Here is a 12,576-nt window from a genome sequence, read left to right as displayed (position 1 = left end):
CTTATTGTAAATGAGTACTAGCTTCTCTCTTCTGTTTGTATTTGCTGTTGGTTGGTATATGGATGACGTTTTGGTGTCAAGAAATTATTATTTTTGTGTGTAGAAATGTTAAAAGCAAACTAAACAACCGTTCTTAAAACTTTACACACAGTTTTTATTTTTTCTATTATATAAACATTAATAAATATCTTTTTTACATTATAAACGAAGACTTAACCAAAACATACTTTCTTTTATCTCATCTTTATCTTGTCCTTCTTGTCTTAACTACAACTTTCAACTACTTTCGTTTACTTCTTTTGGATGGAAAACCCTTGTTGAATATACCTTAATCTAGCAACAATACTGAACTTAGCAATAGTCACACAAACTTCACCTTTGAATCAACATTGGCACATATGACTTCAATACCAGAACTCAAAGTTACACATCATTCAGAAGAAGAATCTCAACTTCATCGTGCAGCCACTGATGGGGACGAAATACAACCATTTACAGGGGGGAACTTGGGCAATGAAAAACTAAGACGATCATCAGAGTTTAGCCAGTCAGATAAGAACATTAAGGCAGACGATTTACTCAACAAACTAACCAACACACAGTCCACCAATTACCGTTTTATCACATTCACGCCTAATGAGAAACAGGATAAGGATGTCAAACACTTGTACAAGAAACAAGTTGCCTTTGATGACGTAAATATCCAGTATGACGATGACGATATTCCCGATTCTGATGATGATTATGGGTGGGAAATATACAAGCGCAAACACGGCAATAGTAGACCAGGTGCCAGTTATATACGTGGCAGAGAACCATATTCATTAGGAGAAAGGTTGGGATCACCCATTGCCTCACCAGGGCGAAATGCCTATGAAGAATTGGATGGTTCTGAACTTGCCGAGTTGAAGAGGTTGGAGAAACAAGTGGTTCATTATCCAACGACACCAATTACAACTAGAAGATTTTGCTCACTTACTCAAAGACATAAATTATATGAACCATTGTACAATCTCAAGCTACTTCCGTTAGTTCCCATATTGCCACACCGAACGATATTAATTTATATTAGTGCAAGACAACATACTTGGGTGGCCTTGGACTGGATATTAAGCAAATTTATTGAGAATGGAGACAAGATTATAGTGTGTGCCACGCTCGACCCTGATGTGTTAGAATATGAGAGAAACAGGATGGCAAGAAGAAGTCAACTTTCATTATCAAGATCTCCTTCAAGAGGACCCGATCCGTTGGAGAGATTCAAACTGAGAAATGAACCTGATCAGATTTCAAACATTGCAAAAGATCTTATGGATTACATTTTGCAAGTTATTAATCCTGATGTTATTGCGAGAGTGACGGTTGAATTAGTTGCTGGACGTACAAAGGAAGTGTTGAAGGACATGTATCGATTGTATGAGCCAAATATAGTGTGTACAGGGACAAAACCCAACAAGGCAGTTGGTGCTCCTTTGCGCTCGTGGAATTCATCCAAAATAACCGATCGATTGGTTAAAAACTTTCCCTTGCCAGTAATTGTTGTGCCTGCAGTCAATATGTGTAATTTTGAGTACTCGTTGCAAAGTAGAATCAATGGTACTAGCATGGAAGAGACTATCAGCTCAATTGTTGACGAGGACCATATGGGTGACGACGACGACGATGATGATGTGGAAAGTATAGCTTCTCAGGAGTCACACCAAAGCAACTCATCTGCAACGTCTTATGACTCGTATGAGGAAATTGCGCGATTGTTTTTTAGTTACAACAAGGATATCAAGCGAAAGATGAAAAAATTGCAGCAAGATCCTATTAACGATGCGTACTATGTGAACATTGCCAAGGCAATAACCGACAATTCAATTGACCAATGTTCTGACATTATTGCAGTTCAGCCTGAGAATACTGGGCCAGGTGCTCAGCTAGCTAGAGTAATCACTGGATCCAATTCTTTTGGTGTAAGCACCTATAGAACCAAGTCGTTATTAGCTCCGGAGGAGAAAAAGGAAGTAAAGAAGGAAACATCAAAGGAACATAACTTGTCATTTAAAGAAGTTAGTGAGCAATTGAAGCTAAATAGGATAAAATCGACAAGTGTTACTCCAACACCAACACCAGAGCCAAGGTCACCTGAGAAATCGACACTGCCAGACATTAACCTGGCTAGTAATGGCGACCATTCAAGTCCTCCACCACAAACTTTGAAATGGAGTAGTTTAGAAAAGCCAGATAAGGGTAAGCAGTCGCTGTCGGATTCGGGTTTATCTCCATTGCGTAAGTTCTTATCGGATGATGCTAATGGTACAACGAGGAACGGAAGTCGAACAAGTTTGGACAAGTTGAAGTTGGAACCAAGAAGAAGTCAACCGGGAATGTCCGGCCATGGTGGCGGTGGAGGTGGCGGCGGCAGCGGTGCCGGAGGTAATGTCGAGTATGAGAAAAAGAAGAAAAAGAGAAGTATATGGAGTAAGTTTAAGAAAGATTTAGGGTTGTAGATAAGTAATTAGTATATATATTGAAGACAGTGTGATAAACGTTTTAGAAAACAGTGTCATGAGAGAAAGGAGATGCAAAAAAGCCTTCTATTTTTGTTTTTAGCTTTTTCATTTTTTTCCATTGCTTCTATTTTTAGGGTTCACAAAATCGATTTGATGAAAGGTTTGATTGTCACATTTTCTTTCCAGTCATCATCATCCGTTTATTTGTATCCAAATGCACAAGTGTATTACAATCTTCTTCTACCTACTATGTTTTACACTTGCCGATGAAATACTTGGACTGTTTCAAAACACCGAGTTTGAAATTGGACTAGGGTACCCACATCAAGACCTACTACTACTAAATGTCAATCAGAGCCAACACAACAACCCAGTTCAAGTGAAGCATTTTACAACAAAGGATAGACGAAAGACATCATCGGAGGGGCTACAGGAATTTACTCCTATTATCGATACTATTAAACAATCGGAAGTCAAGTATTATTCATTCAATGTCAATACATCTACCGGATTAGGTGAATACTACGAGTTTTTGATCTTTTTATCAGGCAATATATGCACTCAACCCGATAATGTCGATGAGGATGATACTAGTTTAGCTGTGTACTATTCATTCAATGCCACCATGTTTGTTGATAACGAAGTGGGAAAGATGCAGATATTTGAAGATGGATATTTCCAAGCCTTGGCTGATTTACCAATCTACCCCACTACCACTAGCTCCAGTACAAAAGTATCAGTGCCCACGACGACAGCAGTAGATGACACCCAACGGGTATTGTACATTGCTGTGCGAGCACCGCAGAATACAAATACCACGGCTACTTGGACCTACCAAATTGGTGTGTCGCAGAATGATTTGGTTTTCCAGTGGGATGAGAGTACATTTGGATACGTGGTTGATACCGATGATAAACTGGCGTTATTTATCACGGAAAACCTTACTGAATATAGTGGTGATTGGGAGTCGCTTAATGCATCGAAATCAAAGTATTCGTTATATGTGTATCCCTTTGATGAGAGAAATATTTTTGACGGGTTGAGCAAGAGTTGGTGTGCCATTAGGTCGGGTTCACCAATTATGGGGCCGTGGAATAGTGAAAGCTCCTTCACGACAAGAAATGGGGGGATACAACAACAATTTTACGTGCCCTATTTAAATGAACTGTCTACATATTTGGCCTATATCGTGGCTGATTTCAGTGGGACCGATTTTGGTGGCGCCGTTTACAAGCCCATTACATTTGATACCATGTCAGGACTGGCGTGTGAATTGATTTATGATTTGGACTTTTGTAGTCGAGTGGCATATAGTGTGCCTGCATTGGGTAATTTAACATCGGAAAGTGAGGATGAAAAGAACACAACAAAGCAAATTTATGACAACTATGTCAAGAATTTGTATACCAATTTTTCGAAAGCATTACAACAAGTCGCTTGCGATACCGTTCCCGAATCAGTATTTTCCAATGTGAAATCGTGCGATGATTGTGCAGATAGTTATCGAGATTGGTTATGTGCCGTTTCTATACCGCGATGTGCCACCAATTATACGACGGGGTACATCCAACGTGACAGCACCAATCAGCGAAACGATTTCATCAAGGATATAATTCAACCAGTTGAAGATTACTACGAAATGTTGCCGTGTGTTAATGTCTGTCATGCCATTGTTCGTGATTGTCCGGCTGATTTTAACTTCCAGTGTCCTACTCGCAATGACAGTATTGCATTGAGTTATTATTGGGAAACCGATACTGATTCACAATGGCCGTCGTGTAATTATGTAGGTAAAATGATGACAGAGAAGAGCTGGGGGTTGAAATTAGCTGCAAATTGGGTTTTATTGGGCGTGGTTGTTCTTATGCAGGTTATATAGAGACATAGAAATAATGAGTGAAGTGAAAAAATAAAAAATAAAAAAATTCAATAAAAGTACGCGTCACTCAGTTGAGATCTGTTACCACGATTCAAGAACAAATGACCGATAAAAATAAAGATAACCTACCATGGTATGTTCAAGTTTGAGAGCTTGTTTTAATCTCCACTGTTGTTTGTACTAACCATATCCTTAGGGTTGAGAAATATCGTCCGGAAAACCTTACTGAAGTTTACGGACAACAAGACATTGTCAACACCATACGAAGATTTGTTGAAACGGGCAAATTACCCCATTTACTATTCTACGGACCACCAGGTACTGGTAAAACATCAACGATTATAGCCTTGGCTCGTGAGATCTACGGCCCCAATTATAAGAATATGGTTTTGGAATTGAATGCGTCTGATGATCGAGGCATCGATGTCGTGCGTAACCAAATCAAGAGTTTTGCATCAACGAGACAGATATTCACTAGTTCATCATCACCACAGTTCAAATTGATCATCTTGGATGAAGCTGATGCCATGACGAGTGTGGCGCAAAATTCATTACGAAGGATTATTGAAAAATACACCAAGAATTGTCGGTTTTGCATTTTGGCCAACTATGCCCATAAATTGAATCCGGCGTTGATTTCAAGGTGTACTAGGTTTCGATTCCATCCCATTGGCGAAGAGGCGATACGCAGTAGGATGGATAATGTGATTATCAAGGAGAAGGTCAATATCACGCCCGATGCATTGAATGCCTTGTTGCGTTTATCTCAAGGGGACATGAGACGAAGTTTGAATGTTCTTCAAGCATGTAAAGCAGCATGCAATGAAGATGAAACGATAGATATTGAAATGATTTACAATTGTATTGGAGCTCCACACCCTCAGGATATCGAAGCCGTATTGGATTCAATATTGAAACGGGATTGGACTACTGCGTATTTGACATTGAACAGATACAAAGTTGATAAAGGGTTGGCATTGATTGATTTGATTACGGGGTTTGTTGAAATACTTAATGATTATAAAGTGAAGCCAAAGACACGAATTGATTATTTGAAGGGGTTGAGTGAAGTCGAGTATGGAATTTCAAAGGGGGGTAATGATAAGATTCAAAGCAGTGCCATTATTGGGGTTATTAAGCAAGCTATGGAGAATGAGGCAAAGTAGAGCAAATTTTATGCAGGGGGTATGTTATGTAGATATGATAAGTAGCAGAAATAGATGGCAGCACCCACGTAACATTTACAACAGTATAGAGTTTTGTATTTTGATTGTGATATGCTTTGCCAGAGAAAGAATCGGAAATGTAAAAGATAAAGTCAATTAAATCATACTTCCGTGTTAGAGTTAGGTACCAATAGTGAGGTTGCATCGCATAAAAAACCCATTACGAAACTTATATGTCGATGTTATTGCTATTGGTCTTGGTTTAGACTGTTTGTGATTTAGATTATGCATATCTATTGTGTAAGTAGAGAAAAGGAGAAGGAAAGATGTAGGTTTTGCTTGCGTAGTAGCTTTATCAAAATTTTGGAAAAGTAGTTGGTTCCACCTTCCTACTCCTTTCTTAAATCTTTGTATATATCCCCCACTCCCCCCTTTTGTTTACATATATCCAACTACAAGTACCCATACGAATTCAAACGTTCAAAAGGTTGTGAGGAGCAAAATAAAAATAAAAAAAGGAGGTGAAATTGGGGAGGAGTAGGGGTGTTACAAAAGAACAAGAAAACAAAAGAATTGGTAAAATGCAACATTACTTAATCCAATCTTTCCAAGCTCCGAATTGAAACCCCTAAAATCACTCAGACACTGAACACAAACAAGAATAATGGAATTGGAGTGGGGATATGCTTGATAGTTTATTAATGGTATAACCTATGAGAAGAGCGATAAGCAATAAGCAAGAACCCCGGGGTAAGACGCTACAGATTGGGATGAAATTGGCAGATTATGTATGGAATGAAACTAAAATAGAATCAAATAATAGATAAGTGGAGTTGCATTTAACATCATTTAAGTTTGAGCAACCAACAAACAACCAACAAACAACAAATAAATAAACAAACAACAGTTGACCAGAAAACAAAGAGAAACGTCACTCTTCCTTCTTTTCCTTCTTCTTCTTCTTCTTCTTCTTCTTCTTCTTCTTCTTCTGTTGAATCACAAACAAAAAAGAAGATGTAAACCCACATGGGGAGGGGGTGGAAATTACCATATCTTTCCACTTCTCCTCTTTTCACCACAATAACTAAACAAAGAGAAGAGGGTTGAAATTTCATACAAATTAGTCCTATATGGGACAATAATCCTCTGTTCTTTATTGTTCTTTCAAATGTAATTCAACGCCTTTAGTTTTTATTTGATTAAATAAATTAACCAATGGTCAACACAACAACAAAAATTCATTTACGACAATAGAAACGTCATGTGAGGATAGTAGAAAAGATGTACATAGAGAATTATATGAGTGATTTGCTCTTGTTGTGGTGTGTGTATATGTGTTGTATATGTGTGTGTGTCTATGTGCATGTGTGTGTGTGTGAAGAACACATTCCCATAATATTTTGATTCTTTAAGATTACAGTTTACAAATTGTATGCTCTTGGTTTTTGCATCCTTATTTTGTTGAAAGAAAGGCTCTCTTGTAAGCACGACATGAAACCCACGTTTTTACTTTTGTCGGAGTTTTGTTTTTGTTTATTTGCCGGCAATTCACAACAAAAAAATGGAACAACAACACTTGACACAAGAGTACAAGTAAGTCCACTAATCTTCTACAGGATCTCTATTGTATACAGTTCAAGTTTCAGGACACGTTTACTTCAAGCCCCAAAAATTCAACCCAAATGTTCAGATATTAACAAGATATATAGTAGAAATATGGTTATGATGTAATAGAAAGATAAAAGATAACAAAAAAAAAATATCTAGAAAGTGGTAGCTCCTATTAAGAATTGCTATTCAATTGTTTCTTTTTCTCTTTAAACTTTTATGCTATTATACTCTACTCGAACCTTCTATAATATTGCTAAATGGAATATCCTGGTGATATATATAATTCTTTGCTTTAAAATTCTTAATTTGACAACAAATAAGTGAGGAATGAGATTACGAACAAGAAAAGTATGCGTTTCAGCATCCAATTTAACCCAATTGGCGTAGAAATTGGTAGAAACAATTCTATTGTTAACTAGAAGAAAGAACAAAAGAACGAAAGAACGAGAGAACAAGAGAGGGGAGAGATGTAACAGAGAGAAAGAGACTATCAAACAGCAACGATAGATTGAATGATAAGCAAAAGAAATAGAAATAGAATACTTTACACCTTACTTTCTCTAACACCCTATACCCAACTTCATACACCCCTTTTTTTCGCCTCCCAACACCCACTTTATTCTATGTAATATTATTTATAACTCTTCTACCAAAGGGATGGATATAGAGGGAATAAGGAAGAAGATAGATTGCTAAAACATCAGGTGGTTTAACATAAAAATTGCAACACAATTTATTTTAATTTTTAAATTTTTCAATACATCAATCTCTCTCTCTCTCTCTCTCTCTCTTAAAGTTTACTACTCTCTATTTGAGAAGCAATTCAAGCATTACAGCAGCAAAAAAAAAAGAGAAAAAAAAAAGGGAGTAGAGGGACAATTGTAGTTGTAGATTAGTTGTGGTAAGTGTGGTGATTGCATTGTGAATGGTTGGGTATGTGTTGTGTTGGTTGGTTGGTTGGTTTGTTAGTTGTTTATGTTTTTGTTTTATTTCTATTGAGTCAGACAATGTATTAGTGATAGTGTATGAGAAGGTAGTGTAATAGTGTTCAATATATATTTTAGATTACACAAATGATATTAACTAAGGTGAATTTATGCATATAGTGTTAATATTTATATATGTGTGTAACTTTGCTGTTTCTGTGTAGTTAAAATTTTTTACTTTTTTATTTTTTTTTATTTTTTATTTTTTTATTTTTTTTTTTTGTCTTAGAAGAATTTTCTATTTCTATTTCTGTACTACTTAATCAATATATATATAGACCCACATATACCCATTCTTCTGTCCTTTTTACTTTCTTCTTCTTTTCCTTCTTCTACACAGCATTTAGAAGCAATACTGGCTATTACTTTATACTACTACTACTGCTACTACTACTACATTACACTTTACTTCATTTCACTTCACAACACTCATACATATTTATATTCATATACGTCTATATTACTTTACTTATAGTTAGACGATAAACAGAGGGACAGAAAGAAAAAAAAAATATAATTTAAATTTTTCAAATTTTTCACCCCCATACCAAAAAAAAACAACATAAAACAGCATACATAAACTACACCACATTCCTTCTTACTCAATGACCACAACTACAGTGCAACAACCTATTCGTAAGTCTAATCGCATTAGATCTTTAACTGCTAAAGCATCAACTAACAAATTTACCTTTTTAGTACCACAAGAACAACAGCCACAACAACAGTCTATGCATAACAAAAGATCTAATGACAATGTTCCACACCAACAGTCCAATACAAAGAGAAGAAAGAGATCATACATTGAAGAGGAAGAAGCATTACATAGTAAAGACAAGATTGACCCTGTTGAAAAATTACTTTCATTAACTAGTACAAACAATGATTTCTTGCTGGATATAGAATCATCATCAGATACTACAACTACACAACCACCACTACCACCACCACCACCACAACAACAACAAAAGCTGGGTAATATACAGCAACAGCAAGTATCACCTCAACATCCACATTATGCATACGAACCTGATAGCGAAGAAGAAGAGGAGGACGAAGAGGAGCAGGAAACAGTTGGAATTGCCTCGGTCAATTTTACTGAGATATTGAATGATAATATAAGGAAGTACTATAGAAACAGATTACAGAATCAATATAAAGATTCATTTGCATTGTTGAATAACAACAGAGACCACCACAATCAAACACAGCCACAACAACCAACTTCTTACCTACAGCAGTCCGAGTCAGCATCGGCATCCACATCCTCATCTGTACCATTTTTCAGAAATGTCAACTTTGGTTATCCTAAGAAGGAGTATTCGGTTGAAGATTATTTAACTTATGGTGATGAAGAAGAAGAGGAAGAAGAAGGTGGACAATCACCAAAAACTACGAATATGGCCACTACCAATAATGTATCTGAATCATCAAATACATCTACCACTTCATTATCCAGTCTAATGTCTTTTGAAGAAGAAGATGATGAAGAAGATCCTCGGTCACAAATTGTTTCGCCAGTGTCGTCACCTTCTAGTATTACTTCATCCTTGTATTCCCCAGAAAGTACCACCACCAACGCCACCACCAAAAATGACACTACATCATCGCTCAATTGGCAGAAACCAAAGATTAATTTCAACCTCTGGCGTTCACGTCACAATAACAACAACAATCAGAGTGGATTCAACTTTGGCTCTGCTACTGCTGCTGCTAGTGGCTGTGGCGATGTAACCAATGCATTGAAACAACATAGTTTATATACAGCTACTAGTGAAATGGTGTCTACTGGAAACTTTATGATTAACGATTTTTACCTTTAGAGGAGGGGAAGTACGAGAGAGGGGATTGAGAGGGGATAATAGTTGGTGAGTTGCTATTACTATTTGCTATTTGCTATTTGCTACTGGGCTAAGTCTGGGGAGTGTGTCTTTTAGTTTGGGGAAACTTTTATCGGAGCCTGAAAAAAAAATTAAGAAAAAGAAATTTTTATGTTAAACTAACAATAAGAAAACTTTTTTTTTTTCTTTTTATTTTTAAATGAAGCAGCTTCACATAACAACAGACTAAACAATAAGACAGGAGAGACAATGGAAACAATACAAAAGTCATTCACAATTGCATAAATAAATTTACGCCTCCAGTTTTGCTGATTTTATTCTTCTTCAGAACAGACAGAAGAATAAGATGGTACTATTGTTGTTGTTGGTTTCAATTAAGTTAAAGTTCATTTATTCAGTCATTCGCTTTTTAATTCACACTTTGTTTATTATAGGTTTATCTTTGTTTTTTTTTTTATTTATTTGTATATAGAGATATACAGTCTTATTATTATTATTACTATTATTATTTTTATTATTGAAGAAATAGTTTTTTTTTTATATTTTCTAAATTTATCAAAAAGTTGAGGCTACCAGCTGCTATACACCTAACACCTAACACCTAACACAATCTCTAATGGCAGTGGCGCTTTTTGTTTTTCTTTTTTTATTTCGTTTTGTATCTTTGAATGCGTATGTGTTTGTATGTCTCAGAATTAGTGTGATACTCTTTGTGTATTTGCCCTTATTTTCTAGAAATTATTAAAACAGCTATTTTTGTATGCAACTACAAAGTGAAAATTTTTTCACCCGGGAGTTTTTACTTCAAATCTATTGAAACAAAGACAAAGACGAATAATGTATAATATTATTTTGCGTTACACAATACAAAACTGACTCCGTTTTTGTTCTATATTTTTCGGGATTTTCTTCTTTCTGGACTTGTCTTACATTCTCATTCAATTTGATTGGTCCATTATGTAACAGTAACAATAATTTCTATGTTTTATGTAAGCGTTATATGCGTTTCTTCCAATTATTGTTACATTTTGATGGTCTTCTACTTCTTCGTTTTTTCTGTCTAATTTTGTGGTTACAAGACCAATATAAATTCGATATTATTTGTCCTTACTAATGATAGCATGTGAGAACACTGTCTCCAGAACGCTCACTGCTGCTTCTCTTTTGCAAATGTTATTACCAGTGATACTGTAGCCTCATTTGTTATCGAGTTGAAGAACAAAAGGAAAGAGGTCAGTGTAGTGAAGAATAGTTTTTGGTCTATATTACTCAGTTGACACTATGTCAAACTGTCAACAACAAAATCATTCTGTGTTTCTTCGGTTCGCATGGTGATCGGAACCGAAAGGTATAGCGTTGGCCAGTAGTTTTTGTCTCACTAATTTCTTTCCACCCTTTGTGATACTAGTTAAATCTGAAACCAGCATCTGTCGTATAAAAAGCAACAAAACAATCCCTTTGTCTATTTTCCTTGGATAAATGAGACAAAATGTCTTATTTTCCTTTATTAACTCTTCTTGTGTGAGAATATCAAACCGAGCAAAAAGTAAGCAAATAAAAGTTCTTCTAAAAATGCCGAACAGTACAAAATACCAAAGGCAATATCTGTTTGTCCTATAAATAACAGGCTGTATTTTTATTTTTGGGCTAATGTTTATGTTACTAAACTAAGTAAGTAAGTAAGTAAGTAAGTTGTATATTAGTATTGTGGTAAATTACAAACACAAATTGGACCCAGTCGTACATAATGCTTCTTGTTTAAACAAAGTGTTTCTGTTGGCGTTTAATGGTGTTCGTTGGCACTTGCTAACATTTTGTTTTACTATTTAGGCAAGTAAAATAAACATTTGTATTCTTCGTATATGCAGTTGTGTAATAATTAACCCTATGGTCTTTGTGTGTGGGTGTGGAAAAAATTTTCTAAACTGTCAATTTGTCGTGTGACTAGAAAGTTTTTTAGCCTTTGCCGAATATAATATTTTCCCTTTTAATATTTAATTGAGACTGTATCATATGGGATAAATGAAGTTATCCATAGACATAAATATCCTCCCTTTCCCCACTCCCCCTATTTTTGTATTTAGAATATATGGATCTTGAGCCACCCACCATATGTGTTTTTCTCTTTTCTACAAAGCCTCAAAGACGGGCCCGACGTTACCTCTTTGGGAAGACAATAGGAAAAGCTAGCGGCGTTTTATAATTAAACTTTTTGTTTTACTTTATTTGTACATTTACTTTGTTTATGTTTATGGTACTTTATTTTATTTTATTGGCGATTTTTCACCCAAAACAACACACCCTCCTTCCAAAACCACAAAGTGCCAAAAAGCCGTTAAATTTTTATTTTTGAAGCTTTTACATACTCACTTTTTGTACTAACATGTCCTTTTGTTTTTGGTATGCCAGAAAGTATGTTTGTCGCGTTTTAAAACACACACACACACACACATACTCTCTCTCTCTCTCTCTCTCTCTCTCTCTCTCTCTCTCTCTCTCTCTAAGATTCTTTTGTGGAATTACAATACGGGCAGTGCCAACAAAAATATCCTTCATGGTTTCTTGGTTTGGTCAGTCTTCCGAAATTAGCCAGCA

The 12,576-nt window shown here is 35.8% G+C and overlaps 3 protein-coding genes across 3 annotated transcripts; all 3 read left to right on the top strand. All coding sequences in view use genetic code 12, as the record gives it.

Annotated features, from left to right (window-relative positions):
* Window positions 1-398: 398 nt before the first annotated feature.
* Window positions 399-4,377, top strand: MID1 (Mid1p; the record flags this gene model as incomplete). Its single annotated transcript, XM_051813120.1, has 2 exons — window positions 399-2,431; window positions 2,856-4,377. The coding sequence occupies 2 exons, from the start codon at window positions 399-401 to the stop codon at window positions 4,375-4,377; spliced, it is 3,555 nt and encodes a 1,184-aa protein (XP_051674256.1).
* Window positions 4,378-4,478: 101 nt separating this feature from the next.
* On the top strand, window positions 4,479-5,543 carry RFC3 (replication factor C subunit 3; the record flags this gene model as incomplete). Its single annotated transcript, XM_051813109.1, has 2 exons — window positions 4,479-4,510; window positions 4,574-5,543. 2 exons carry the CDS (start codon window positions 4,479-4,481, stop codon window positions 5,541-5,543), a joined length of 1,002 nt encoding a protein of 333 aa, XP_051674255.1.
* A 3,202-nt stretch (window positions 5,544-8,745) lies between these two features.
* Window positions 8,746-9,963, top strand: CANMA_000116 (uncharacterized protein; the record flags this gene model as incomplete). Its single annotated transcript, XM_051813098.1, has 1 exon — window positions 8,746-9,963. The coding sequence occupies one exon, from the start codon at window positions 8,746-8,748 to the stop codon at window positions 9,961-9,963; it is 1,218 nt and encodes a 405-aa protein (XP_051674254.1).
* Window positions 9,964-12,576: the final 2,613 nt, after the last annotated feature.

This window comes from Candida margitis (assembly GCF_024628925.1).
Source record: "Candida margitis strain CBS 14175 chromosome Unknown scaffold53, whole genome shotgun sequence".
Taxonomy (NCBI): domain Eukaryota; kingdom Fungi; phylum Ascomycota; class Pichiomycetes; order Serinales; family Debaryomycetaceae; genus Lodderomyces; species Lodderomyces margitis.
The sequence above is the reverse complement of the archived record's forward strand: the minus strand, read 5'-3'. Positions and strand labels throughout refer to the sequence as shown.